This window comes from Lindgomyces ingoldianus (genome assembly GCF_010093535.1).
Source record: "Lindgomyces ingoldianus strain ATCC 200398 unplaced genomic scaffold BDR25scaffold_3, whole genome shotgun sequence".
Classification (NCBI taxonomy): Eukaryota; Fungi; Ascomycota; class Dothideomycetes; order Pleosporales; family Lindgomycetaceae; genus Lindgomyces; species Lindgomyces ingoldianus.
The window spans coordinates 1093485-1121224 of record NW_022985164.1 but is presented as its reverse complement, the minus strand read 5'-3'; the positions used below and the strand labels follow the sequence as shown (position 1 = coordinate 1121224).

The 27740-nt window shown below is 49.0% G+C and overlaps 7 protein-coding genes across 7 annotated transcripts; 1 reads left to right on the top strand and 6 right to left on the bottom strand.

Moving 5' to 3' along the window:
- Positions 1 to 56: 56 nt before the first annotated feature.
- On the bottom strand, positions 57 to 4210 carry BDR25DRAFT_252373 (ANTH-domain-containing protein). Its single transcript, XM_033686174.1, has 10 exons — positions 4018 to 4210; positions 3911 to 3957; positions 3837 to 3854; positions 3708 to 3783; positions 3481 to 3641; positions 3337 to 3417; positions 3232 to 3289; positions 2996 to 3180; positions 539 to 2946; positions 57 to 480 (listed from the first exon to the last, which is right to left on the bottom strand). Exons 1-10 carry the CDS (start codon positions 4056 to 4058, stop codon positions 394 to 396), a joined length of 3162 nt encoding a protein of 1053 aa, XP_033553255.1. The 5' UTR covers positions 4059 to 4210; the 3' UTR covers positions 57 to 393.
- Positions 4211 to 4526: 316 nt separating this feature from the next.
- Positions 4527 to 6139, bottom strand: BDR25DRAFT_300425 (pre-mRNA-splicing factor SLU7). Its single transcript, XM_033689372.1, has one exon. It carries the CDS (start codon positions 6066 to 6068, stop codon positions 4635 to 4637), a length of 1434 nt encoding a protein of 477 aa, XP_033553254.1. The 5' UTR covers positions 6069 to 6139; the 3' UTR covers positions 4527 to 4634.
- A 271-nt stretch (positions 6140 to 6410) lies between these two features.
- BDR25DRAFT_277501 (uncharacterized protein) lies at positions 6411 to 11553 on the top strand (the record flags this gene model as incomplete). The annotated part of the gene is made up of 3 exons (XM_033687616.1): positions 6411 to 6645; positions 6812 to 8182; positions 8414 to 11553. 3 exons carry the CDS (start codon positions 6411 to 6413, stop codon positions 11551 to 11553), a joined length of 4746 nt encoding a protein of 1581 aa, XP_033553253.1.
- A 6775-nt stretch (positions 11554 to 18328) lies between these two features.
- On the bottom strand, positions 18329 to 19764 carry BDR25DRAFT_300424 (PLP-dependent transferase). Its single transcript, XM_033689371.1, has one exon. The coding sequence runs from the start codon at positions 19696 to 19698 to the stop codon at positions 18340 to 18342; it is 1359 nt and encodes a 452-aa protein (XP_033553252.1). The 5' UTR covers positions 19699 to 19764; the 3' UTR covers positions 18329 to 18339.
- Positions 19765 to 20682: 918 nt separating this feature from the next.
- BDR25DRAFT_321872 (uncharacterized protein) lies at positions 20683 to 22099 on the bottom strand (the record flags this gene model as incomplete). The annotated part of the gene is made up of 3 exons (XM_033691998.1): positions 20683 to 21677; positions 21749 to 22031; positions 22088 to 22099. 3 exons carry the CDS (start codon positions 22097 to 22099, stop codon positions 20683 to 20685), a joined length of 1290 nt encoding a protein of 429 aa, XP_033553251.1.
- Positions 22100 to 23468: 1369 nt separating this feature from the next.
- Positions 23469 to 25139, bottom strand: BDR25DRAFT_210791 (MFS general substrate transporter; the record flags this gene model as incomplete). The annotated part of the gene is made up of 4 exons (XM_033684664.1): positions 23469 to 24140; positions 24190 to 24538; positions 24586 to 24936; positions 24988 to 25139. 4 exons carry the CDS (start codon positions 25137 to 25139, stop codon positions 23469 to 23471), a joined length of 1524 nt encoding a protein of 507 aa, XP_033553250.1.
- A 1767-nt stretch (positions 25140 to 26906) lies between these two features.
- On the bottom strand, positions 26907 to 27722 carry BDR25DRAFT_349513 (uncharacterized protein; the record flags this gene model as incomplete). The annotated part of the gene is made up of 1 exon (XM_033694562.1): positions 26907 to 27722. A coding segment is annotated over one exon (816 nt), but the record flags the coding sequence as incomplete, so codon positions are not given.
- Between the last annotated feature and the right edge of the window lie 18 nt (positions 27723 to 27740).

The following is a 27740-nucleotide window of genomic DNA, read 5'->3' as shown; positions in this document are numbered from 1 at the left end:
GGCACTAGCGGCTGCTGAGTTGCGTTTCTTTTGTATATATTGCACATATTCTCACTGTATATATTTTGCTTCACCACCCGTAAATCCCTTAACATATTTTGAAAACCAGATACATGAATTTCCTACAATCCTCAATCTGCACCCAATAAACTATTTAAATCTTACCAAGGAGCAGAAGTGGTATTGACGCAAAAAGCCATCCATCCATCCTCCATCCATCCATCCATCCCATCAAACCAAGCGAAACTACTTCAACCCACTACTTCCCGAGATATCAGCTAGATAGCCAGGAGAAAGATACTATTAGAACCCCGAGTGATCTTGTACTGTTGTGGGTAGCAATAACCTTTTACGAAAGACGGATACATATCTATCCATCCCATAACCACAGGCTTACTCTTCCAGATACGATAACTTCCGCATCTCACCAAGCCTTGTCCTCGCCTGCCCTAGAGCGTTTTCGAGTTGCAAGATCTCGACCTATAAGCCACATTAGCTAACTTAATAAATCTCCAAACACGACAAGGGGATCCCATACCTGTTGTTCCATTTGTCTAACCTTAAACTCATGATCACTCAACTTAGTATAATCCACCGCCTCATTATCTTCCAAATTCTTCTTAGAAATGATATCCTGCACCTGCCTCACAAGCGCACGGCAAGCGCCCGTTACCGCTTTCGATGCCGTCTCGAGTCGATCTTGGCTCTTGCTCATGAAGCTTGCCTTGACCCTGCTAGCTGCCACAAGCTGTGCTGTGGAGGCCGCGACGTCGTTGGAAGCCACTATGAGCTGTTCAGGAGAGTTACGACCCGAGATGACGCCGTCGGCGGTTTCGATGAGCGTGTTTGTCGACGAGGCAACGGCTTTGGCGGCGCTGATGAGACCTTCGGTCCAGCGGTTGTGCTTCTTGTAGAAGGCTGTACGCGTCATGGTGCCGCGGCCCTCGCGCACAATTTCTTGTTGGGAGGCAGTGGCGGCCTTGATGAGCTGAGCAATGGCGTTTGTGACAGCGATGGCAGCTTCGAGGATGGAGTCGTGGATCTTGAGTTCGTAAGTGGAGTATTGATCCCTTGGCTTCTTCATAAGCTTTGTGAGGCGCTCTGTGGCGGCATCGATGGCGTTGGCAGCCTTAGTCAATTCGCTGTCGACTAAGTCTCCAAGGTCACCCTGAGCCTGTGTGATCTTGCTCTTTGGCGCGAAAGCATCCGCCAACTTGGTGAGGTTCTGGAGGTACCGTAAAACTTCAGTGTTGCTGTTCAAAACAACGTCGAATTTCCGGTCCGTATCGAGGTCATACAAACGTACAGACTGGAGATTGCGGAAGAACTTGACAGTAGAGTTGGCAGACTGTCTAGCGCCGTTGATAAGTTGATCGGCCTTATTCTCATCCGAAGCAAATCGAGTAAGACCCTTAGTGTTGCTAAGAACATCAGCGATGGAGCCAGCGAATGTATTCACGGTCTTGATGACCTCTGTGTGTGTTGCGTTAGGTCCGTCAGCAATGAAGTTGTTAAAGGCCGTTGCAAACTCTGTAGCGCAGGTTTGCGCTTTCTCGATCTGTGACAACACATACGGGCCAGATGCGTTTTGATTACCAGCTTGCATTGAAGAATCCAGTTCGTAGATTGCGTCATCGACTCGCTGTACGCCGCTCTGTAGGACTGAGTCAATGATGTCGTTGATCTTTTGGAGGCTCTCTTGAATAAAGGAGTCAAGTTGACCATCAATGGCGCTGTCGTTGGCGTTCTGTGATAGCTTCAGTTCGTTGAGCTCGAGCAGAGTTTGGTCCATGCCGGCCCTAAAAATCTCTAATTCCTCTTCCTTCTCACGGAGTTGACGTTCAAGGTCGGAGTCGCCTTCTCGGTACTTCATGTGCATGTCATCGAGCGCACGAGTCTTGTTTCTCAGTGTCTCTTCCAGGTCTGCGATTTCTCTGTTGTGCCTAAAAAGAATGGTTGAAAGCTCTGAGCTCTTGCTTTTCTCTGCGTTGTCGGCCTTCTCTAATGCGAAGCGAAGCTCACGCTTGAGCTTCTCGAGCTCCTCGCGATGGCCGCCGGTGCTTCGGTCTTTGTCTAAAAGAGCTCGGTCTCGCTCTCGGATCATATCTGCCAATTCCAGATTCTTCGTCTTCAGCTCTCGAGCCAGCTTCTCTCGGCCATCCATTGCCTCCTGGGCTGAATTAGCCTTGAGCTGCACAGACTTGAATTTCTGCAACAGCTGAAGATGCTCATGCCGTAGCTGTGAGTAGAGCTTGGCAAGAGACTCGTACTTCGACCTCCAAGTGTTAAGCTGTTCCTGAAGAGCTCGTATTTGATCATCGCGTGATCCCATCTGCTGTTGAAAGTTCGCGTTCATTTGATTTATTTCTCCCTCCAAAGCTTTCATTCTCTGGTCGTATTGCTGCAACATCAGCTGGTCGCGCTCGTACTGGGCTCGGGCATTGAGGTTCTCTCGCTCAAGTTCGGCGAGGCGGCCTTGGGTCTGTTGTTGATACTGGTCCCTTAAAAGTTGTTCTTGGGCTAGACGGGCTTGTTCAGCCTGCAGCCTCTGTTGCTCTTCGAAATCTCGCTGAGCACGGAGAGCAGCTTCTTGCTGTTGACGTTGGGCCACCTCCCATTGCTCTTGGAGCCTCCGCTGTTCATTCTCGTACTCCTCTTGCTGCCTCCTCTGATCATTCTTCCAAAACTCATTGATCGGTTCGGGATCTACAGACGGAGCTCGAGGAGGGGGCGGCGGTTCTTCGTTTTTGGGCCGGGCAGGTAATGCTGGAGCCCTCTCATCGTCCTCAGAGAGCAGATTTGGCGGGTCCTGCGGTAGTTTTGGCACCGTAATCAAGCTAGTCAGGTACCTCAAATTCGAGCATTCATAGTAAAACTTCACCAAGCGGTAGTGCTGAGCGTCATATCGACCACGTAAAGGGGAAAGTGCTTCATCATCGCCAAGCGCTGTAAATGTCAGCCTGAAGCAATTCAAAGACCAGACGACCATGCTTACTGGTGTGCATAGCACGCAACATGCTGGTTATAAATTTGTAGATGCCATAGCTCTCCTGCACCAGGGGCACAAGCGCAGATATCCGGCATTCGTTGTTGGCGCCGCTTCGGAAATGCGAGAAGATGAGCTTCTGGAATGCGTCGATCTGATCTTGGAGCGTCATCAAGTCAGAGATCGTCTCATAACTGTCCAATGTTAGCCAAGTCAACGAATTCCCTGGCATTTAAAGCTCCTACCCCTCATTCGGGTCATTGATGGACTTCAGACTGATGTACTCCTCATATTCGAATGTCCCTTCCAAGTCATTAGTCTGTTGTTGATCAAGGGAGCACCGAGCGTACCGTTGAACTCGGGGTGCTGCCGGTGGAAAGCGAGCTTGGCGAGGAGGAAGTAAATATACTCCTGAATGAGTGGTCCGTAGCCTGTTGCATGATTTAGAACAAGTCCTTTTGCGTAGAAATTAAGGGCGAGCGTTTCTCTCGTACCGCGCAACCCCTCACCGCCTGCAACGCCCCTCGTCAAGCTCTCCAACCAGTTCACGTTCGCCTGCGCCTCCTTGAGAACGATGGGGTGGCCTTCTTGAAGGACTTTGTGGATGGTGATGAGGGCCTTGAAGGTCTGCACCTCGTCGGCAAGGATTGGTTGTCTGGAGGAAGTCTTAGATTAGATTGGACACGGTAGGGCAGCTACGGAGCTCGGCGGTTCGACGTACACCTTCATGCCTTGCCAAAAGGAGCCCGAGTTCTTGTGGTCCCAGGTATACACAATGCAGCTGCGGACATGCTTCCCTACGCCAGCATAAGCTATTTCATAATTGCAGAAGTCGTCTGTCGGTGCCTACGCTTCGGCGCTGTCTCATCTGGAGCATAGCTGTTAGCAGAAGCCTGGGAGGCGGGCGACGGTCGAGGAGCGCACCAATGCTTGTTGCCTTGCGGATGTTGATGGCCAGATCCGACTCCTGCCTGTAAATTATGTCAGAAAAGCTGCTCGAGCTTGGGGGGGACAAGCACGGCGAAACTCACTTCCCCATGTCCACATTGCGCGAGGATCCGTACAGCGCCATTTCGGGGGTGGCTGCCTTCGCAAGCACTCGACAGCCCAGTTGCGGTCAGAGTATGGACAATGAAGCAGTGGACAAGGCAAAAAGATGGAGAAGTGTTCGAACTGCAAAAATATGCTGGAGGGACCAAGGCTAGCGTCTGGTGTGGAGGGGATGTGTTGTCTTGAGCTCTCCACGGCTCTGTTACTGAGGTGCTCCGTGCTGTCAGAACGCCTTGGCACAAGCCTCCAGATGACGAAGCTCCCCGCCACTCAACGTGGATGTGCAACAAAATTTGTTCGTTGCCTCAAGATCCTTCTCCAGCTCACACGCGCAGCTGCATGCACAATCACACCCTTCTGAGTTGTCATTCGTAAGGGGGGGTGGGGGAACTCAAATAAGGCTGCGCCAAGACCTTGAATTCACCAGTTCAGTTCACCATGCAGGACAACGCATCCGATCATCAGGAACTCCATGTCATTCTACCTACTGCTCCGATCTCGAGTTGAAGAGATGTCTGCCCCACCAACGCCACGCAATGCAGAAAATACGCCCGCTAATGCTTGAAAGCTAAATGAATAGATAAGTGAAGCTGACAGTCTACCGGACGGGATCACTCTTGCCTAGGTAGGCAGCCATCGGGTCGTTGGCTTGAGTTCTCTTCCGCCTATACTCCTCCATCTCTTCTTCCGTGACGCCGCTGGTCATCTCGTGCAGAGTGCGTTTCCTTCGTGACGAGTCTTGCTTAGATTTCTGATCGCTCTCCACGGCGTTCGGAACGTGCTCTTCGAGAGCTTCTTCCTCCCTCCAGGCGACTGCTTTGGGCACCTCTTCCATATCCGCAGCAGTCCGCAATCGATCCGCCTCCTCGAACGCCTTCTTGCCGTCCTCGCCAGTGCAGTAGCTGTTCTTAACCGTTGAGTGACAACATGCATATCCCCATTGGAAATTTGACCACCAGCTTCCCCAGACAGACTTGTGGTTGTTGATAAGGATGTCTTCTGGATACTTCGACTTGGCCTTGGCAATAGGTGCTCCCTTGATGCGGCCTCGCTCGTCGTACTCGACGTAGCGCTCTGACTCCGTCACTGCAAGCTTTTTGAGAGTGTCATCCTTGAACTGTTCCTGGACTCCGTATTTCTCAGCCAAGGCCTTGCGCTGCGCTGCTTTTTTCTCCTCGGCTTCCTGCAGCTCCTTCTTCCGGAAGTATTCGCCAGACGTGGGATTGGCTTGGAGGTGTATCTTGTTCTTGTCTCCGCGCTCTTGCGTCTCCCAGGCATATCGTTGTGCCTTTTCAAATTCCGCCGCGTCTCCTGACGCCCTCATGAAGCCTTCTTCAGCAACCAGAGCCGCGGCATTGTCCGCCGTTACCCCGCTATCCACCATTGATCGTGTCTTAGGATCGTATTTTGCCGAGTCGAGGTCCAGATTTAGTAGATATTTAGCCGTGTCCTCTCGTAGTCGCAGCTGCCTGGTTGATGTCGCCTGTTTCCTCCCCATATCCGTCTCCGCATCGTATTTGTCGCCGTCGTCTTCCTCGTCGTCTGACCCAGACTTCTTCTCGGCATTCGCTTCCTTGGCTTTTTTCTTCAATTCCTCAAGCTCGTTGTATTCTTCGATGACGGCATTGTAGTCCGACGCCTCATAGCCATTCCACCGATCTCGCTTTGCATCCCAGCCCAACTGCACATCTTGGACCAGCTCATCAGCTTCAATATCCCTGCCCGTCCACTTTGCGCCTGCCTTGCGAGGGCGGCTTAGGCAGTCCTTCTTCTTGTGGGTCATGGCTCCGCAATTCTCGCATGCGCCCTTGCGGAACTTGGTCGCGGCAGGGGCGGCCTTGCGTCCTCGGTCGTACCATTTTGAATCGGCTTCTTGTTTCTGTAGACGCTGATGCTCTAGGTAGTCGGTGTCTGACCCGGACTCGTCGATGGCGTAGAATGGTTTCTTGGAGATGAAGGCCGGGATATACTCGTTGCGCTCCTTGTTTGTTGCGGAGACATCGGCAGGCTTTCGCGGCTGTGCAGGAGGCATGACGAGTTCCAGCTCTATTCACTAAACTAATGAAGGCTTGCAAAGGCTCTAGAGGATGTTGTTTGGGAGGTTCGCTGGTGGTGGAGGAGTGGAGGCGAGCCGAGGTACCAAACAGTATTAGCGTCGTAAGGCTGCCATCTTGGCGATCGCTTCCCGTGATTGCGCGTTCTCCCCGCCGCTTTGTTGTTCACCCCGTGACCCCAACCATGACGCGCTTGCATTCACCCTTCACACCATATTGGGAGATAGTCTAAGCCTCCCGTCTATCCTGGAGACATATTTTATCAGCACCATGCAGCATCTTCTACTACGACATTTCCTGCTTCTACTGCCCAGTCCTCCATGGAGACGTTTCGCTTCCGCCTGAACTGCATCGATCACTATCAATCTACCCCTACAGACCTCGATCCCGTGCTACGTCGACGCGCGGGGCCATCTCAGCGCCAGAATGCCCCTCTTGTTCCGGTCATTCGAGTGTTTGGAGCTACCGAGACTGGCCAGAAAGTCTGCGCTCACATCCATGGGGCGCTACCCTATCTATACTTAGAGTATACTGGTAGCCTGGACAAGGAGGCTGGTAACCAGCACATCTAATGAGCTGCATCCTCAATGCTTACTTGGTGCAGTGAATTCGTATATTATCAGTCTTCGAGCGTCGATCGATTATGCACTTGCAGCTACGTACAGACGAAACGCATATGATGGCAAAGCCGTCTACGTTGGGCATATTACATTAGTGAAAGGTGTTCCATTCTATGGTTACAACGTTGGATACAAGCGCTTCCTTAAGGTCTACCTTCTGAACCCGTTGCATATGACCCGATTCGCAGACCTTCTGTATCAAGGAGCAATTTTGAACCGCCCCTTTCAGCCTTACGAAAGTCACCTCCAATACCTGCTCCAATGGATGTGCGATTACAATCTATATGGGTGCGCCTACATTGATTGTTCCAAGGTCCAGTTTAGAAGCCCCGTGCCTGACAAGGAGGAGATCGACACTACAGCCCACAGATGGCATGATGGGTCAATCCCAGAGCAATGCATCACCGAATCCGATCAGTATCCTCGCCAGAGCCATTGCACCCTTGAAGTCGATGTTTGTGTTCAGGACATCCTTAATCGATGCGAGGTAGAATCTCGCCCAATACATCATGACTTCCTTGAGCGTTTCAATGACATGAAGCCGGATGACAAATTCGTCCCTTCGATGGCTGGGTTATGGAGAGACGAGACACGTCGTCGAAAACTGCGTATGGGTCTTACCGATCCTTCTAGTAGTCCATTTCCAGCTGAAGTACTAGTATCTATGTCTGCTGATCCAAGAAACACCAATAAAGGAGGTTGGATACATGAAGAGGAGTATAGAGAACTTATAGAAAAGCTAATTCAAGAGGAGGACGAAAAGGACCCTACGGCAACCTTTGAAACCTTTGTCAAGCAGGTAGAGGGTGAAGAGCATATCAAGTCAGCTGTTGAGAGTGTCGAAGACCTTTACCCGTGGAATCTCCAACTTGAAAGCCCAGGCCCAGAAGAGCAGGTACATGGAGGCGTGGACGTACGGCCAAGTGCTGTGGAGAGTGAGATGCCGGGAGGGGAGCTTAATGAAAACGAAATCTTAGAGAGCGGTGATCAGGAAGAAGAGGATGTCGAAGATCAATCAGATGTGGAAGATCCGCTGTCGTTGGATCCGTTAAGCGTCTCAGAAGCATTACTTGACAGTTCTGACCTACGAGAAGACTCCAAAGAAGAGGACATTGACGAGGGATTCCATTTAGATGACGGAGATCAAGGCGAAGAGTCGGATACGTCGAGCACCTCACGGAAACGGCATCATCACGATCCTAGAGAACCATTGATCAAGCGACGAAGACTACTAATAGGCCCATCCCAGAAGGATTCGCAACGGGTTTCTTTTCGGGATAAAGTGGACGGAGCAGATACCGAGCAGTCGAGTATTTTACCCCAGAAAAACATTGGTGATTCCCTATCTCGGCATAGCCAGTCCTCGCAGACCAGTATCAAGGCTCAAGGGGTATCTATGTCTACCACCCTATCTTTTCCTGTCGTGAAAAATCCGAGTGCACCAGAGACTATACTTCGTCTCAGTCAATCTGGTTACTCTAACTCACAAGAGCTTCCACAAACGCCAACAATCAAGAGATTGACATTTAATGGCTCACATGAAACCCCCAAAACCCCATGGAGTAACTTGAAGACCTCTTCGGTAGGGGCAAGCCCTAGCGTTCAAGCAGAAGCCACATCTCTTGCCATGCAACTCAAGAAAACCTTCGCACATTCCCCGAGAACACTGTACTATGGATCCCTCCCACCTTCGGTTGACCTAGTCGAGGGTACCATGATGGACGCTGGGTTACCTCCAGTCATTTACCAGGATGCATATTATAGTGATGAAAGTGACGTACCTGATCGACCACGAGAGTATGCCGGTCGAGAATTCAGACTTCAAAGTTCAACGTTGCCCTACCTGCCTGCCTTCAATCCGACTGGTACCTCGGCTGCCAGTTTTGGACAGCACCCGCCGATCGTCTTGGATAGAACTAAAGAAGATACGCTCAATCGCATCCGAAGACATAGATGTACACTTCGTCATTGGGAAATCCATACCGCACCACCATCGTTTGAGGAAGTCGACGCCTGGTTCCACCTGGAATTCGGACGAGACCCTACCCGAACTCCCGAAATGAAACCCAAAACAGAATCGAAAACTTTTTCGAAGGAGTTATCACAAATTGAAGGACCTACACAAAAGAACAAGCATGGATTTAAAGATTCTCAACAGCGTCAATCCACGAGCGTCAAACACGAAACTCAATACATGAGTATTATGAGTCTAGAAGTACATATCAACTCGAGGGGCTCCTTGGTCCCAGATCCAGCCGAAGATGAGATTGGCTGCATTTTCTGGTGCATTCAAGGCGAGGAAGATGCGAGTGACGATCGTCCCCGAGTTGGTATTCTTTGCCTTTCCGAAGAAGATGGCATTGCTAAGCGCATCAAGAAGCAAGTGTCCGTGGAGGTGGAATACGAGGAAGACGAACTCGAGCTCATTAATAGGATGGTAGACATTGTCCGCCAATTTGATCCCGATATTATCACCGGCTATGAAGTTCACAATAGCTCATGGGGTTACCTCATAGAACGAGCGCGGATGAAATACGAATATAACCTATGCGACGAGATCTCCAGAGTAAAGTCGCAATCTCACGGCAGATTCGGGAAAGAAGCGGATCGCTGGGGATTCACCCATACCTCCACCATTCGAGTTACGGGCCGCCATATGATCAATATCTGGCGTGCAATGCGAGGAGAACTAAATCTCCTCCAGTACACAATGGAGAATGTTGTATTCCATCTACTCCACAAACGTATACCTCACTACCTGCACTCCGACCTAACTGCCTGGTATACAAGCTCCAAGTCACGCGACTTGGCAAAGGTCCTTCAATACTACATTTCCAGAGTCCAGTTGAACCTCGACATATTGGAGGCAAACGAGATCGTTCCCCGCACAAGCGAACAGGCTCGCCTTCTTGGTGTCGACTTCTTCTCGGTTATATCTCGCGGGTCTCAATTTAAGGTCGAATCTACCATGTTCCGAATCGCAAAACCCGAAAATTTCATCCTCGTCTCTCCCAGTCGCAAGCAAGTAGGCCATCAAAACGCGTTAGAATGCCTACCATTAGTTATGGAGCCTCAAAGCGCCTTCTATAGTAGTCCTCTCCTTGTACTAGATTTCCAGTCTCTCTACCCTAGCGTGATGATTGCATACAACTACTGCTACTCTACATGCCTTGGCCGAGTCGTGAGCTGGCGCGGTCGCAACAAAATGGGCTTCATGGACATCAAACGGGAACCCCAGCTGTTAAAGCTCGTAAAAGACTACATTAATATTGCTCCGAACGGAATGATGTATGTTAAACCGGAGATGCGGAAGTCATTATTAGCTAAGATGCTGGGCGAGATCCTCGAGACGCGTGTTATGGTGAAGAGTGGGATGAAAATAGACAAAGACGATAAGATGCTGCAACAGCTGTTGAACAATAGGCAGCTGGCCCTCAAGCTGCTTGCTAATGTCACATATGGATACACATCAGCCTCCTTCTCAGGTCGCATGCCTTGCTCTGAAATAGCAGACAGCATCGTGCAGACTGGGCGAGAGACTTTAGAAAAGGCCATCGCTTTGATTCACTCGGTCGAGAAATGGGGCGCTGAGGTCGTCTATGGGGATACGGATTCCCTTTTTGTCTACCTCAAGGGTCGCACTCGGGATCAAGCCTTTGTTATTGGCGAAGAAATCGCAGAGGCAGTGACCAAAGCAAATCCACGCCCAGTCAAGCTCAAGTTTGAGAAGGTGTATCACCCCTGCGTCCTCCTAGCCAAGAAACGTTATGTCGGCTTCAAATACGAATCCCGATCTCAGAAGGAGCCCGAGTTCGATGCCAAAGGTATTGAAACCGTTCGTCGAGATGGTACACCTGCCGAGCAAAAGATTGAGGAGAAAGCCCTGAAGATTCTTTTTCGAACGAGTGATCTATCGGAAGTGAAAAGGTACTTCCAGAGCCAGTGCACCAAAATCATGTCTGGTCACATCAGTGTCCAAGACTTCCTCTTTGCCAAAGAAGTCAAATTAGGCACATATTCCGACCGCGGGCCGCCTCCACCAGGCGCTCTCATCGCAGCAAAGCGCATGCTTGCGGATCCAAGGACTGAACCCCAATACGGCGAGCGAGTCCCATATGTCGTTATTACAGGCGCACCCGGTGCCCGTCTCATCGACCGATGCGTCAGCCCGGAGATGCTCCTCCAAAACGACCATATCGAGCTTGACGCGGAGTACTACATTTCGAAGAATCTCATTCCACCACTTGAACGCATCTTCAACCTCGTCGGCGCAAACGTACGACAATGGTATGATGAGATGCCAAAAGTCCAACGTATCCGCAGCATCACACTCCCCATCAGCAAACCCGATGCCGGAAATGGAAACTCTCTTCTCTCAGGCGGAACAACGAATCTTAAGAAGACGCTTGAAAGCTACATGAAAAGCTCTATATGCCTAGTATGCCGCTACAAACTCCCTCCTCTTCCTCCCATGGTTCCTGGAATGGAACTCGATGCATTTGCTTTGCTGCCACTTTGCTCTACGTGTCTTGCGAGACCGGCGAGGGCGTTGCTAGCACTGAAAGATAGGCTGTGGAAAACGGAACAGCGTGCTAAGCAGATTAATATGGTGTGTCGGAGTTGCTCAGGGTTAGCATGGGGGGAAGAAGTTAAGTGTAATAGTAGGGATTGCCCCGTGTTTTATACACGTATAAGGGAACGTGCCAAGTTGGTAGGGCTGAAAGAAAGTATAGGGAATGTCGTTGAGGTTTTGGAGGAGGAGAGAGGTGAGGCTAAAGTCAACGTTGCGCAAGAAGAGGACGAAGAGGAGGAGGATATTCTAAGTGAAGACCTGGAATGGTAGGATTCTAGGTATAGTTAGCGAATGGTTTGCCTTTGTTTGGATTACTGTCATGCTCGTCCTGCTTCTGAGTAAAACTCGTTAACCCCAAAAGAGCCGCCTCCGCTATCGCTTTAACCAGATAGTCAAGCTTGCTTGTTTGCAAATTAAGAAATCTTTCTCTACATCACTTTCACCAACGTATAAGAACAAGTAGGGCTCCGGCGTACCATGACCCCAGCATTTATTCCTCACTATGTTGGAGGAAATTTGGTTGCCAACGCCTTGTCCTAGGCCTGGGTTGTTCTTTGAACGCCCGTAGTGTACGGAAGGACCACTACTCTCGCAACAACCTTCCGCCTCCTCCCCGCACACGGCCATCACAACCTCGGATTTTTGCAAGTCCTGCAATGAATGATTACATAACCTCAATAGTAGAAAATAGTTTTGGTATAAAGAATTGGCAACGCCATCTTACTACACCCGCGAAACCAAACCCCACATCTCAATCACGCGGCGTAGCTCCACGACCGAGCATGCATCTCTTTGGGTCCTTCCGTCATCTATCTGCGGAAGCACTAATATTCAAGCCGCCCAGCAGCTGCTGCAATTCAGCGTCTACCCGCACAATCCGTCCGACTCTGTATCTAATTCCCTTCCTTAGTCCCGAGCAGTACGAACGTGAGTAATAGTAGCTCCTGTTACAGCACCGGCACCCATTTGGGTACAACTGCGTCTGGTACTCGAGCCAGCTTTGTTCCGAGTCTTTTGAGGAGGTTCGAAACATGTCGCTGATCTAGATGTATGCTTTCTTTTGCAATCCTTTCCTTTTACAACACCTCTTCACAACATTATCATTTGCTTCACTGTATACGCACAAAGAACCCCACTATCCTCCAGGCCACGAAGAAGCCTTAAGTGGGTATACGATGTTCAGGAGCCCTGAACCTTTAATCATTTAATGCGGAATGATTGTGTACTTACATCGCACAGGTATAATTTGCAATGCACACCGAAGCAGTCTATATAACGGCTTTCAAGTAGGCAACAAGATCCTTTCCTCATCACTCTCGATGAACCCACCCTCACCCCGGCAAGCTTCAGTTGAATAACTTCCTTCACTAACCTTCCAGAACCAAGAATACGTGTTCGAGCGACTAAAAGTCACTGAAATTGAGGTCAGCTTCAGGGCCAATATTAAAGAACACCTTTCAGATCTTGTTTTTTTTTACGCTCTTCCATCCTCAAGCTCAATCTTTAAAGTATTAAGCCACGTCTCTGTTGGTCGCCATGTGTCCGCCGCCTCCAGTAACAGCGGTGGTCGTGCCGTAAGAATGATCGAGTCTGTCTCTACTCCCAACTGCTCCAACCAGTTCGCACATTGGCAGCAGTAAGGTTACCATTATGGAGAATGAGCAATGGCTATTCGCTGGTCTGGCCACGATTCTTTTCACATGAGCCGTATAATGTCGACGGAATGTCGACTCGCAAGTATTCTAGCACCCATGTCCCCAGCTCATTGAACAATGCGGTCTATCGCGATATGTCCCATGTAACGACATTGTAGTCAGCTTCTGAATCTGGAGGTAATGCAACTCGTCGTTGAACTATGATGGCTGATCTCCTGCCGAATTCCTCCAACTTCCATAGGTTCAACTCTCACCGCACGCATGCCACTGTCGTAGAACTACTCACCAGTTGGCCTTTCACTCCCAGAATTCACACTCTAGTCGTGGCTCCCACTAGACTCCTACTACAGGCCATGCCGTGCCGTGTTCTTCATACGTAGAACTTCTTCACTTTTAGTATATACACGCATAATAAATCCCAAGGAGGTAGGTCTATTTGCCGTTACCATCTTACCTCACGAAGTAACCCCTGTTCCTAGGTAGCGGGACACCCGCCGTGCCGAGACGCATCTATGGTTTAGGCATCGTAAGTCTTTCCCTTATAATTCAAGGGTTATGGTTAATATATTACTATAACCCTGTGGCTGGAGCAGGTCGGCCATCCTCTCTGCTAGCGGGGCCAAGGTGCAGGCTGAACAACATGCATTTCTTGTTCAAGCGACTTGCCCATTTAAATCAGCACCTCAGCCTTTAACCCGCCTAATGCGTTCACCCCCCACAACTTTTGTTTCACGGCAAACCACTGTTGCGATATGATTAGCAGCGTAAGTGAGCAGCACCCGCAAAAGTGATGCTACTATCCTGACTGATATACTTAGAAGTGACTGAAAATCACCTGTTGTGATGCAGTTCTCCGCTGTTTCGCCGCCTCGCCGCCTCACCACTTACCTTACGCCAACTAGTCAAAGTGGGCGACTGTATTAGTATAATCGGGAGTTATTTTACAATTATAGGATTCTACTTCCAGAATGCAGCTATGAGTCTTGTGAGCAAGGGCCAGAGTAATGGCAGAGTGGACGAGTGGAACAACAGAGTGCGCAGTAGTGCTGTACTAAATTTTATATTAATCACTATTTTCACAAGAGCTTTTCTACATTCTCTGGAGGTTATATTCGCCCAGAGCTCTGAAAGATACCATAGGAATTGCCCAAGCCCATGTCAGTCACCACATCCGGAGCGGATACAGATCCTCAAGCCTAGTATTAAGCTTGCCCCCGTCTTTTCAATGGTAATATTCACAGCCGGTGGATTCTTTATATATTATAGCAGGATTACAAACGCATTACCTAACGCCGAAACATGTCCCACGTTATCAACTAATTCCATTGTTGCTGGATAGGGAGTCTAGTTTCTCTATACGTCTGTGGGGTCGTGGCTGCCGTCCCGGCTGTCCTTAGCCATTTACATGACTAGGAATCTGGCATAAAGGGAATCAGTCTAGCAGTATTCTTCTTAAAGGCCTAAAATGGTTCCAAAGCAAAGAAAATAAAGACTTGTCAGTGGTGGATGATGCACTTACAGTCGTCATTATTCTTGACGCCTATACCTCCATTGTCTCTGTCACATTTTCAATGCAAGAATACCTAGCAGCACGGCAATTAATTCAATAGGGCCTTGTTTTCGAATTTTCCGCTTTAGTTATCGTTGCAATAGTCATGGCAAAGCTGCCCACATTAACTCCAGATAACCCTGGTATTCTCTGCTAAGGTCTTACTGCATTGTGGCGGGAATCCCTTAATATCTGCGATGGCCCCCCAGCAAACTTCCAGCCGTACTTTTTTATTAAGATTTCTTGACTGGATGCACAACTTCTGGCTTTACATTTGGTACATGGGCCACTACGATGCTGGAGACAAAGCAAATAGAGCCGATCCCTATGCTGATTGCGATACTTTCATCATCAGCGAAAGCGGATACAATTCCATTCCAGCTACTACTTTTACGAAGTACTAGGATTGGCTTGCATTCTTTATCAGCTCCATTTTTAACTTAGAGCCAATACTTCGCTCACTTCGCCTGGACTATTCCGACGGCTGGGCTACTTGGGGCCAGAGCGCACTAATCACTGTGGTTATACTAAGTTGCTTACATTGGAGTTATTAGTTGTATTCAATATTCAAACCCAAAAATGAATAGGAGACAAGAAGTTTGCTACAGATCTGCAGATTGTTATTAGGCTCCAACCCTCATCAACTGCAACTGTCCAGACAATGCCGCTACGTCTCAGCCATATTCCCGTACATCCTCAGAGTAGTTAATCAAAGCCATCCATTCCTTAAGCTCCGTTTGCGATCTGCAGATCATGTCAGAATCGAATGCGAATGCAGGGCATGGAGAGAGGTTCGTCATTGCTTTTCCTTATTTCATTCCTGGAACCGAGAGGAGAGGCGAATACAATTATTACAAGGCCTAATGATGGGAGGGATACGACTAGTACAGGATTCGCTGGTAGAAAAATTTACTCAGAAACTATGGCGATGTCGATGTTGAAGTGAGAGACAATGGTGGGCAGATGCCGCTATCGCAGGCGGCACGGAACGGGGATAAGGACGTAGTTAAGCTAGTAGTTACCGCAGACGGAGTTGACGTTAACTTAAGGGACAACAGCGGATGGACACCACTATTATGGGCGGCACGGGACAGGCACGAGGTGGCGGTCCGGCTGCTAGTCGTTACAGATGGAGTTGAGATTAACTTAAAAGACAGTATTAGACGGACGTCGCTGTTTTGGGCAGCGCGGAATAGGCACGAGGTGGTGGTCGAGTTACTAGTCCCCGTAGACGGAATTGACGTTAATTCGAGGGACGGGACTAGACAGACGGCGCTATCTTGCGCGGTTGAGTGCGAGCACGAGGCGGTGGTCAAGATGTTAGTCGCCATAGGCAGAGTCAACGCCGATTCGAGGGATGGGGGCGGACGGACAGCGCTGCCGTACGCGGCTGAGAGCGGGCATGAGGCGGTGGTCAACCTGCTGCTTACCTTGGTCGGAGTTGACGTCCGTTTGAAAGACATGTACGGACGAACAGCATTGTCTTGGGCGGTACGGAGCGGGCATGAGGCAGTGGTCAAAGTGCTACGATCGTAGAACGCTTCTTAACCACCTCCCACTTCGTATCTGTTATTTGTTTCACTTGTATAGTTTGTGTACCTCTCTGCATAAGGGGGTGGAGGCTAGTTTCTTATATAGTTGTAATCACTTGCCACCTTTCTCTTAAGAATATTCTAGAGTAACAATAGTAGCAATGCGCGCATAATTTATAGTTGCTTTCTTCTTTGCTACATTTTTACGAGACAACTTACAGATTAACAGACTAAATGCAAATAAGCATTTCACACTAGAGGATGAAGATTATAGCGATAAGGCTGTTTTTATTGTATAACAAAACTACACATCGCCTTATCGCTTTAAACTCTATACAAATGGGGGCTAACTAGAACAAATAGTAGCCTAGTTTATAAAGTTCTTGTTGAATGGGCTCTTTCAGCTAGCTGCTTATGGTATGAGCACTTAAGTAGCAAGAGTTAGAGTAGTGTACGGTGTGCACAGCGTACGAAGTAGGTAGGGTGGGGGCAACATGTTTTTGGTTATTGCTCTGTCTCTTTCCTCCGTACGGAGGAAAAGGGGAATATCTACATGTTCGCGCACGGAGGTTCGCGCACGAGCATCATGTGACATAGTTACGTGATCCTTCTCGTGCGAAATAACTAGTATCCAGACTGTAACGCTGCTGCTGCGTACGGACAGTTCTTATATATATGCTATCTACTTATTAGTGCCCTAGCCATTCGTGAGCAGAGTGCAAAGTTAGAACAGTTAGGTTGGGAGACCTGGCTTAAGAGTGTCTAACAGAAATAGGGATACTTTGCTGCTTGATGTTACCACCGCTAGCGGGGAGGGCAGCCGACCCGCTCTGGCTACACCCTTGTTGTAAGGACGGAGCTCTGCACCACTGCGCCAATACAACCAGAAGGGTGCGAATAATCAACCAACGGTTGATTGTTGCGTACAGAATAGTATATATACCCGTCGCACGTAAGCGCCATCTCGGCCTTACACTTGTGAGGTGGCGATTTCTGTACATGTTTTCGGAGAGTCGACTCAGTTGACCGGGGGCATGGCTAAGGTTGAGTCGGGATTGCAAGGCAGCTAACCGGCGTGCCAAAGACCTGCACAGCCACAGGCTTTAGAGTATTAGTGAGTAAATTATGATGATTATGAGTACAAGCGGGGCTGTTTTGCACTAACCGGGATTGGAAGTTGCTTCAATTGGAAGTACTGGCCGGGGTAGCAATAAAATCATGCATGAATTTGCCTGCTTCAGCAGACACAAGGCTGATGATAGCTTACTGCATTATAGTTAGGCTCTAAGGCCCTGATATTACCCTTTTATCAGTATCGTGAGTGGTATGACCTTAGTCGTGATGCTGCAGCGAAGCAAAACTGTTACGCGCGAAAATCGGCCTTCTGAACGTAATTGCTGTGTAGGAAAAGGTATTAACTAGCTTAAATACTTAAAATTCGGCCTTTTAAATCACTTAAAGAGCTAAAAGTATTTAACAAAGGTTAAGTAGTAGATGCATTGTTAATTAAAGTTTAAGGTGCTAAAATTTAGTTAGGGTGGACTGTTTGCTTGTGTGGACCGCTCGCTTGTGAAAGACGTCACTGAAAGGTAGTACTCGTCATGACTACGTAATGTCTAATGTGTGTACGAGTATCTTCACAAGAGCCCAATTCCATCTGAAATTCGTTTACTTCGTATCCAAGAAAGTGTATAGTGCCTTAATCTTCCCTCCCACAATCGTCACAACATCTTTTCCATCACCCTGCTCTCCTTCTCTCGTGGTCCAACCCCCCATTTCACTCCAGCATACCATAGATCTTCGTCTTCGCTCTTTTTAAGAACGACGACCTCACCTATGAAGAATCAGTTACTGTGATCTCCCCTGCCGTCTCTATTCTCGAGTGAACTTTCGCCCAATGAAAACACCACTAGCTACGTAGCTCCCAACAATTAACATCCTGAACATATGACAAAGAGGGAGGTATCGTACTCAACTTACTGAACACATCTCCCGGACTCATTTCCTGTATCTTAGCTACTAGGTCGCTGATTCTCTGATGAGATTTAAACACGCCGATTGGATCGATGAACACAGTCTAGGAGGATGGTATCCAGAGAGCTGGTATAGTCTTCAGCCGTTTCGTCGCATCGGTCTCGTCGAAGATGAGATAGAGATTGCCTTTCGTAAGTTGGGTGGCTTGTTGCTTGGCCGTCATTGTGGTGATGTTCCGTGTCATGTGATAGGTGATGTACAATACTCTTTACACTCACATTTTAAAGAGCTTTATGCCATCAAATGCGACTTGAATAGCTCAATCGCTCAATGTCCGGTGTTTCCATCACAGCTTCACTAAGCTCTCGTGTCGTTCCAAGAATTTCTCTACGCACTTCACAAACCTCTCCAGTTCCTCCGCTGGCGTCCCGAGAATCAACGCAATACTTCCACGCCTCGTGATCCAGAACCCGTTTTCCATCATTTCGAACCAGAAAAGCTCCTTCAGGTCCATGTCATCCTTTTTCTCTCTTATGCTCTTCAACTCTCTCCTTCCATCCTTCAAGAAATGAACGCCAATGATAGTTCCTCTACCTGTTACAGTCATCTTCGTCCCCTGGCTGACTTTCTGCAATTTCTCCCTCAATCGACTACCAATCTCATTAAACCTGCGATTAACCTCTGGGGTGTAGACTTGCGAAAGCCCGACGTAGCCCGCAGCCATTCCCAGAGTGTTATTATTGAAGGTGCCTGAGTGAGCGAGGGCTGTCCCATCTCGCGGATCATACACCCTCATCACAGCTTCCCGGCCTCCAAAAGCCCCGAAAGTGATCCCACCGCCAAGGTACTTTCCTATGCTTGTTATATCGGGCGTCAACCCCTCAAGCTCCTGAAGCCCACCCGGTGCTAAACGACTTGTCATGACTTCATCTAAGATGAATACTGCGCCAACCTTACGCGCAGATTCTTGCACCTGGTGCAGAAACTCGTGAGTCCCAACGATGCAGGGGCCTGCACCCTGCATACCTTCCACTAGCACCGCTGCGATGTCCCCTGAGCGTTCGATCTTGGCTTTGGTGTCCTCGATGTTGTTATATTCGGCGATTACCCAGTCCTCCAGATCAACACAATTCTCTGCAGGTTGGTCCTCCGGGAAATAGAAGCATGCGCCATGGTAAGCACCGGTGAAGACTACGACTTTCCGTCTGCCGGTGAAGCGTCGTGCGCCTTGTATGGCGTGAAGATTAGCCTCAGTCCCTGAATTGGTAAAACGGACGAGATCAAGTTTGAAGCGGTTGCAAAGAAGTGCAGCGTATTGAGCTTCAAGCTTTGTCGTTGCGCCAAGATTGAGTCCAGTATTTTGGATTGTATCCACCAAAGTCTTCTGGATCGTAGGTTCGGAGTGGCCGTAGAGCCCGGCTGTGAGCTCGCCGACGAAATCTGTGTAGGTGTGGCCGTCTTCAGAGAACACCTGGTGTCCCTTCCCACTCTTCATGAACACTGGGAAAGGTGCGTTGTGTAGTAGGCTTCTGGTGTTTCCTCCTGGTAAGCTCTTGACGGCCTCTTCGTGCAATTTCAGGCTCGTTGAGTTGCGCACTACAAATCTTGCTTTTGCATCATCCAAGGCTTCGGTGGTTGTTTCATGCCCGCTTTTCATGTGAATCTTGATGTCCTCAACCGAGGGAGATATTAAGGAAGGAGCCATGGTGGTGAATGGAGTGGTCGGGAGACCGACTTGTTTATTCTACTATTTATGTACACAAGTGTTGAAGGAACGAATGTTAAATAATGATATACTCTCTTCGTTGTGCCTACATCAAGCGTGTGTTATCGCGTGTGCGGCGTGTTCAAGGGTAACATTTCCAAAACGGCGTATGTAGTGAGGGGGATGCCGATCCTTGCCACTCCTCCAAACTTTCCCCGACCTAAATTTGAATTTTGATTCAGGAACGAGAAGACCGTTATGGGGGTTGAGAATCTATATGTGTGTCTGGAAGTGTGAAGAACAAGCAAGGTTTGGTATCTACGCCGTGTTACCATTTTCCCAAACAGCCAACGCGCGATTATTTCCTAAACACTTTTCACGGCGCACGAAACAAGTATTGAAGCGTTAGAAAGATCCAGTCTCGGCCCGAGCATCTTTATCCTACTTGAGAATTCGCTTGCGCCAACTCGTGCGCCACATTTCCCTCCCCACAACCGAGCTAGCCTGATTCCGAACCGCACTAGACCCAGAAATGATAATGCTTTGAATATGCGGACACACATCTCAGGCCCGCCACGCGCACACCTGCCAAAAGCCGCCATTATTTGCCAACGCCGCATGAAAATTCCTGCAAAGCACACCTAATCTTCCGTCCTTCTGTTTACGGTAGTTTTGAGAAGGACTTCTGAAAAAGTGTTGATTACTGCCGCTAGCATTTTCCATTTTGGATGCGAGGAAAACCGGACTACAACGGGGACGCCGAATATTCGTTGGCTTATTTAGGATTGGTATTGCAGGAAGATACTGCATGTTGCATGTTGCATGTTGCATGTTGCAGGATTGAGTGGTGCGGGGAGGAATGAGAGTCGCAGTGCCGCTTGGAGAGAACATATGAACATCGATGGAGGATCTCTTAAGCCTTGCAGTCGTACATTGACTGGAAAATAACAAAACGGTTAAAATAAAACAAGCTGTTTTCGTTGGTTAGCGTTCCACCACCCGTCCACGAGGAGTCCTCATCTCAACGATTTCAACTTCTCTCTCATAATTGCCCTTCCCCGTCCGACGTCTTGCTCCAAGACTCATACTCCTACCGCGCCTTCCTCTGATGTCACGGAGCCCAAGCCCACTACCTTTCTTCCGCTCGAGAGCATTCTCAACAACTTCCACGATGTCCTCCTCCAATTCCATTTCCCCCACCCCATGATCCATCCAGACATGCCTAATAAGAGCTTTTACATCGCCACAGACTGTGTCTACACTCCCACTTCTCGAACAAATCACACATGAATATCCCTCGTTAACACTATCTCTGTGGCACTTAACTACAAAGCGATTCTTGATGTGGAAACAGTGTTCTGTGCCTTCATCGTCTTTGAAGATTTCCCAAGACTTTCCAGGGGAGAGATTTAGGTCGCGTTTACAGTATGGGCAGTGTGGAGATGAGGAATTGATGGTTGAGGAGACAGGCTGGGTCGGGTGGCGTTGAAGATCCAAAGCGTAAAGACAATAAAGAGTATGCGGAGTGATCTGTGAACCGTAGGCAGTTGGTCCTGAGAAGGATGTTGATTCGGTGTCTGACCTTGTGGCCTTTGGCCTACTCATAAGACCTGATATCGTAGGATTCGTTGGAACGTGAGAATCCGACCATGAGTTCTCGTGATGTGACTTGACGATCGCGGTTGAAGTGGCAGAGGTAGCTGGGGGTACTATGATAGGATACAGAGGGGCTAATTGTACGGCGCAGCGAGCGACTGGTGAATGAGTAGATTGAAGGGTTGGTGGTAAAGTGGAGAGTTGCCGCCAGTGTTGTGCGGAAAGAACGTCGGCCGAAGCAGTGCCTGCTGCGCGAGAGGCCGCCAGAAGGCTAGAAATGTGGTGTGAGATTGGTTGGGGGGAAATAGGCCCGTAAAGAAAGGTCATGACGAGGACGGATTGGAGTGTTATAATCTGTGACTGGAGTGCCGTCTGTGTGATAACTACTCATTCGGAACATAGGTCAGCCCAGCCATCGCCTGTTAGTAAAGAATCTAAGAGGGAACTTCTATACCATCACCAATGGCGAATTGGGTACCAAGGTCCTGGAAGCCAATATCGAACTCTCGTATGACAGCAGCCTTATTTAATGTGATTGACTCGTGGCCAACAGCGGATTCATCGTCAACATACTTGATCCTTCTCGAATCAGGATATCCTCTTGGCTTTATGTTCTCTTCATGGTCCCTTTTCTCTTTAGATTTGAGGATTCCGAATAGATCTCTCGTTGCATCAAGAACACCCAATAATACGTGAACAAGGGACTGTACAACATTGACCGGATCGGGGTGCGTATTCTATAACAATTAGCTCTCATCTTGATGCAAAAAATCTCCGAAAGGCGCATACACACCGCTACGTCCATCATTGAAACTTGATCTGCAGTCTTCAATTTGGTCCTTTAGCCGATAAGCAGACGCTCATACCTTATAAAAAGGTTCAAGTGCTCTCCCACGCAATGCAACGCCCCACGCTCTTTCAAACTCTGCTAACCACCTGTTCGGGCCAGCCCACTCGAATTGCTCCTTTAATGAGACCTATGTGAAATGATGCACTTGTACAGCTGGCACAGTGCAATTGGCGCTATCATCCCGCCTTCTTTTCTGATTGGAGCTAAGACGACTACGAGCCGGAAGCGCTGCAGGGACGAGTGGCAGAGAAAAATGATGTCATGCGTCATTTCAAGGCACAGAGGGTAAGTGAGTGTTGCATTGCGTACCCACGCTCTAGCTTCATGATTTCTTCTTTGGGACAGGGAATTGCGATAAGACCTAATTAGTCCGGATAGTAGCGTTGAAGCTTGATGGGGAGCACAACATGTCGGAAGTGTCGGACAGATGGGGTTCAAGACCACTGTAAGGTTGTGGGATTTCCCCGCATCAGAAAGGAGTGAGTAGCTGACAGCTACGTGTATACTATTTACAAGCTAGGTTAGAGGTATTCGCTGAGAATGTTGGGGGGACTGTGATGAAATTACTCCATATTTGAAGTTATGCATGATCGACGACAAAGAACGCAGAGCAAGTTACTTATGGTGCAGTTTTGTTGTCCTTTAATATGAAGAGAAAGTGTACTCTACAATTACAAGTTGTATTTCGTTGCAGTTGGTTCGAGAAACAAGGTTACAGCGCCCGTCACTTTATCTAGATCTATTGGAGTATTGAGGACTCAGGTGATGTTTTGCCGGGGTTCTGAGAGTTTTGCCGAACAAACTAGTCTCAATGAAGCCTTAGTGCGATGACCCCTCAGCCTTGCTGACTAAGACTTGGCTTCATCAACCTAACATCACTCTTCGCAGAACCAACACCAAGTTGTCTTTGACTTATGAAAAGGGCTTGTCCATTGCCATCGCAGCTAATTTCAGCCTATTCCTATCATTTTTCAAAGGGTCATACCAGGTCTGAGATCACATAAAATAACAACCAAACGAAGCAGCAGTCCGAGAACCCCCTATTTCGCAATGGGTATACATAACGGTAAAATGGAAACACAGCAATATTCAGAAAAAGGTCAGAATAACATTCCCTAACCTCGTTGGGGTGTCCACGGGTAATCCAATTTCGTGACGTGACCCGGCTCATGCCTCATTCCATGCCACTCATTCCCTTCTCAAATCTTCCTTAATACCTAGACTGGGTGGGGGTATTGGAGCCTCCTGTGGAAATTCGTGAGCGTGGTCCGGTAATCACGGCCCTCTCCTCTTCCTTGTTGGCCCCTATCGGATCAGAAGATCCTTATACTTCACGGGTGCCCTGAACAAGGAGCTGCTCTCGTCGTTTGGTGTCGTCTTCGTGCTTAGCGGCCACCCGGTGTTCTTTGTCTGCGGCCAGTGCTTCAGCAAACTTACTGTGTTTCCTGACACGAGGGCCGAACCAGTAGAAGACGTAGACGGGTATGCATACGATGACAGCTGTGCCAAAGAGTAGGAAAGAAGCGTTCTTAGGCTTGAGGCTTTTATAAAGGGGCCCCGTGTACAGGGCACACATTCCAGCCAAAAAGTCTCGCATAAACCCATTGCCACCAGTCGCAGAAGCAGCATATTCTCCGTATGAGGCAACCATATAGTCGATGGTGGCGTAATAGATTGCGTAGTTAGCCATACCAATCAGGACGGAGAAGATTAGGGGGGCGATCCAGGGGATTGGTGGACCAGTTGAAACAAACGCGAAGCCAAAGAGACCAACTGGGAGAAGTGGGACGATGAACAGTAACAACCAGAGGCGGCTCTCTGGGGTAAGCTCGTGACCGCGGTTGTTGCGCCGCTTGAAGTTGTGCCGCAAGATGACCGGGAAGAAAGACAAGTATGCCAGGACATAACCGATAAGAAGGGGAATCATGGCGAGACCGAACGCAGTCTTGTTGAAGTGCCACTGGTTGAAGACGTAGCCATACGACTCGAGGAAGGACTGCAGAATGTTAGCTTATGGAAGTAGATGAAGGGGGTTGTTTACTTACGAAGATGAGGGCATCGCTGAATCCGGAGAGAAGAGACAACAGAAGGACGATAGGCTCGGTGAGTAACATGCGGTATGGGCGCCACATTGTTGCCAGAATCTCACGCCAAGCGAACCTCTCCTTCAAGGATCTTACTTCATTAGGGCCGTAGATGTTGATGCTCTGCTTGGTGCGTCGCTTACGGGCTTCGCGGTCGAGCATGATAGTGGAGCGGGTTTCCGGGACAGTGAACGCGTGGATAGCCTGGACAACGGCGCCGAAGATAAGTTGGATCCAGAAATTCCAGCGCCAGGGGAGGTATTGCTCGATAGGTCCTCCGCAGATGCCGCCGATAACAGAGCCAAGACAACTAATCACCGTCAGTAAATACTTAACAGTGAGCCCAGAGATACTCACGACCAAAGGGAAACCCAGGCTACAGCAAACTGCTGCTCATCAGGGTCAAACATGTCTGCGACCATACCGAGCGTCACAGAACCACCAGCCGAAGACAGGCCACCAAGCACCCGACCAATGAGCACCTGTTTCCACGTATGGCTAGCGCCGCAGAGAATCTGCCAGATGTTGACGAGGCCCAATGAAAGCTGCATCACTGGCCAGCGCCCGATCTCTTCAGACCACGGCGCCCAGAGCTCACAGCCAAATGCGTAAGTGACCAAGAACGCAATCATACCGTGCCTAGCGTTTTCAATACCGTGATGGCGGTTCAGTGGCTCCACAGCGTTGGAGTATACCGCCGCGTTGTAACTGGTCTTCAGTTAGTACTAACTCTTAAAGGGGTAAAAATGGAGAATTTACTTCATACTAGTTTGGCAGAGAGCAACAACAGTGAGGATCCACCACTTCTTCTTAGGGGAGAAGGCGTATCCAGTGCTTTCGAAGGCATCCTCCTCGCGGAGGACAGGCTTGCCATTGACGATTAACTGCTCAGTGCTTGGGATCTTCTCCATACCAGTCGCTTCTCTAGCCACGCTAAGGCTGCCGTGGATTTCTGAACTACTTGTCTGGCGGGACTCCATGCTGTCAGGTTGAATGCTGACTAGGAGTGAGGGTAAGAGTGGGGTGAGAGTGAATGGGGGTTTGTGGGGGTGGGAATGTAAAGTAGCAAAGTCCTGTGAAGTCCAGGTGGACAAGAGTACAAAGCGGAAGCTTGAAAGTAAAAGGGATAGGGAACACAGTTCTCTTAAGCGGGTTTCAAGCAGTAAGGTTCGCAACATTGCGTAAGGGAGCAGATTAATCACAGACTCAAGGTATGGGTCTACCAGTTGCAGAGGACCCACCCTGCTAGTCTCGAATGGAAACGAAGCTAGCTATACCTTTCCGAATCGGTACAGTAGCTACCGCTGGACGGTTTACTACGGAGAATTGATAGTAGCCTACGATTTGAAAGCAGCAGATGAAGATGCCTGAAATTGTAAACAGAACAGGTAATGGGAAATAATTGAGTGCCTCATAAGTTCTAGCAACAAACCGAGCTCTCTAATTACTATCTGTTCGACGTGCACAATTTTTGATGATATTCGTTGTGGGGGCTCGGCACGGCCCGCCAGCTGACCGTTCTTGATTCTCGGAACCATGATCTAGACAATTGCGGAGAACCAAGCTTCGACCCAAAGAGCACATATCCATAGCCACGAAAGGCTTAGCACACTTAATTTCTTCATGTTAATCAATAGCTCAGATCTCTTATCTGCCCCCGCCTCCACAAATGTCATTGCTAGTCTCTGGGGATGACTGACATCGAATCTGGGGAAGTTCACGGGCAGCTTCTCTAAATCTAGTAAGGTTCTTTTGATTTCTCTGGTTCCAGAAGATCCAGATGCAAACCCGGCCGTATCTGCAGCTAAACAGCCCAAGCCGCATCCCCCACTTCCAGAGCCCATGGCCTTAGCTTAACTCGTTTCAGATCATTGACCCACCCCGCACAAGGCCGTGCGATGAGGTCCGGACTTGTTTGAATCGTGGTCCCAAGCGGGGGAAACTATTGGCCCAGTTCGCGGGCATATCAACGTAATCGTATAGGAATGTATTGGAGCTCGTGTCGTAGTTTCGGTGCTGAAAGGGGGGCTTTGTGATGTGGGGTGCGGTCATGTGCTCTTTGATGAGTGCCTAAGGTCTCAACAAAATATCATGACGCCGGAGCGCACAGTTCTTTGTCATAATCCAAATAGAATGGAAGGATATTTACGCGGTTGGCGCTCATTACCTCTGTGACCATGTGGTTAGCTACGCCGAAGGAGTCTTGTGACTCCCCGAGCTCTAGGTGCGCATTTCACCTCAAGTCTTCATCAGCATGACCATATGTAACGTCATGCAAAATACACGTGGGCTAAAACTGTGCAACTCAGGTCTGTCTTTCTATGAGTCGCAAACCTCCCCTCTCAGCTTCGCATATGAGGTTCATAGTCCCATCTATCTACATTCCCAATGCCATTGCCATATCCCATGCATAGTAAAGAGTGTATGAAATATTTCATGATCAACGGTCGTACCCAAATACAATATCCTGTTTTCCATTCATGCCAAATCATTAAGAGCAGCCGTAATATTCAAAATCGAACACGATGCAAATCCTAATGCCCGCTCAAGTACCTAAATCCATACTAAGTAACCAAGTCATTAGAACAAATACAGAAGCAAACATTACACTCAAGAAATAGTTTTAGAACGCAAAGACGAGAGTGCAAGAGAAGTAAAACGACAAATTTGCCAACAGATTAGTTGCCATCCTGTTGCTCTTCTTGCATCCTCTTCCACATACCATTCAACCCCTTAATCACATATGGAGCATGCGGGTAAATACATTCGCCATAGGAACAGGTCATGTTCCCATGGCACTGATTCCCACAGCTGCCACAGTGGCGTTCATCAGTTTGGGTGTTGACGCAGTATGGCGGAGGGGGTGTCGTGGCCCGTTTATAGAGTGGGCGACAATTATCAGGCAGATAACTCGGACACCCAGAGGGAGGGGTTTGGGAACTCGGTGTAGGCGTGGCTATACAGTGGCTGCCGCGATAGTCCATAATGTAGCCCTGAGGACATCCGGTAGGCGTCGTGGGTGTCGGGGTTGGGGTGCAATGGCCGCGGTAATCCGTGACTTGGCCAGGTGGACATCCGGTTGGGGTAGTAGGTGTAGGGATTGTTGTACAATGTCCACGATAATCAGTGAATTGACCAGGCGGGCATCCGGTTGTCGTAGGGGTTTGGGTTGTGATGCAGTGGCCTCGGTAATCTGTCACGTACCCTGGTAAACAACCTGTAGATGTCGGGACATCCAAGAGACATTCTCCACGGTAGCCAAGGGTATATCCTGGAGAGCATATTGGGCCAACGCTAGAGGTGGTAGTTGTTGTAATGGGCCGACAAATGCTGCGATAGTCGAGCGTATATCCAGGAGAACATGTCGGGCCTTCGCTGGAGGTGGTAGTGGTAGTAGTGATGGGCTGACAGCGGCTGCGATAGTCGAGCGTAAATCCAGGGGAGCAAGCCGGGCCTACACTTGAGGTGGTTGTAGTAGTGATGGGCTGACAGCGGCTGCGATAGTCGAGCGT

Coding starts and splice junctions, on each gene's coding strand:
- BDR25DRAFT_252373 (XM_033686174.1), bottom strand. CDS start 4,058: ATGGCGCTGTACGGATCCTCGCGCAATGTGGACATGGGGAA. Junction 3,290..3,336: donor GCAGCACCCCGAGTTCAACG/GTACGCTCGGTG, acceptor ATGACTTGGAAG/GGACATTCGAATATGAGGAG. Junction 481..538: donor TTAGACAAATGGAACAACAG/GTATGGGATCCC, acceptor TGTGGCTTATAG/GTCGAGATCTTGCAACTCGA.
- BDR25DRAFT_300425 (XM_033689372.1), bottom strand. CDS start 6,068: ATGCCTCCTGCACAGCCGCGAAAGCCTGCCGATGTCTCCGCAACAAAC.
- BDR25DRAFT_300424 (XM_033689371.1), bottom strand. CDS start 19,698: ATGGCTCCTTCCTTAATATCTCCCTCGGTTGAGGACATCAAGATTCAC.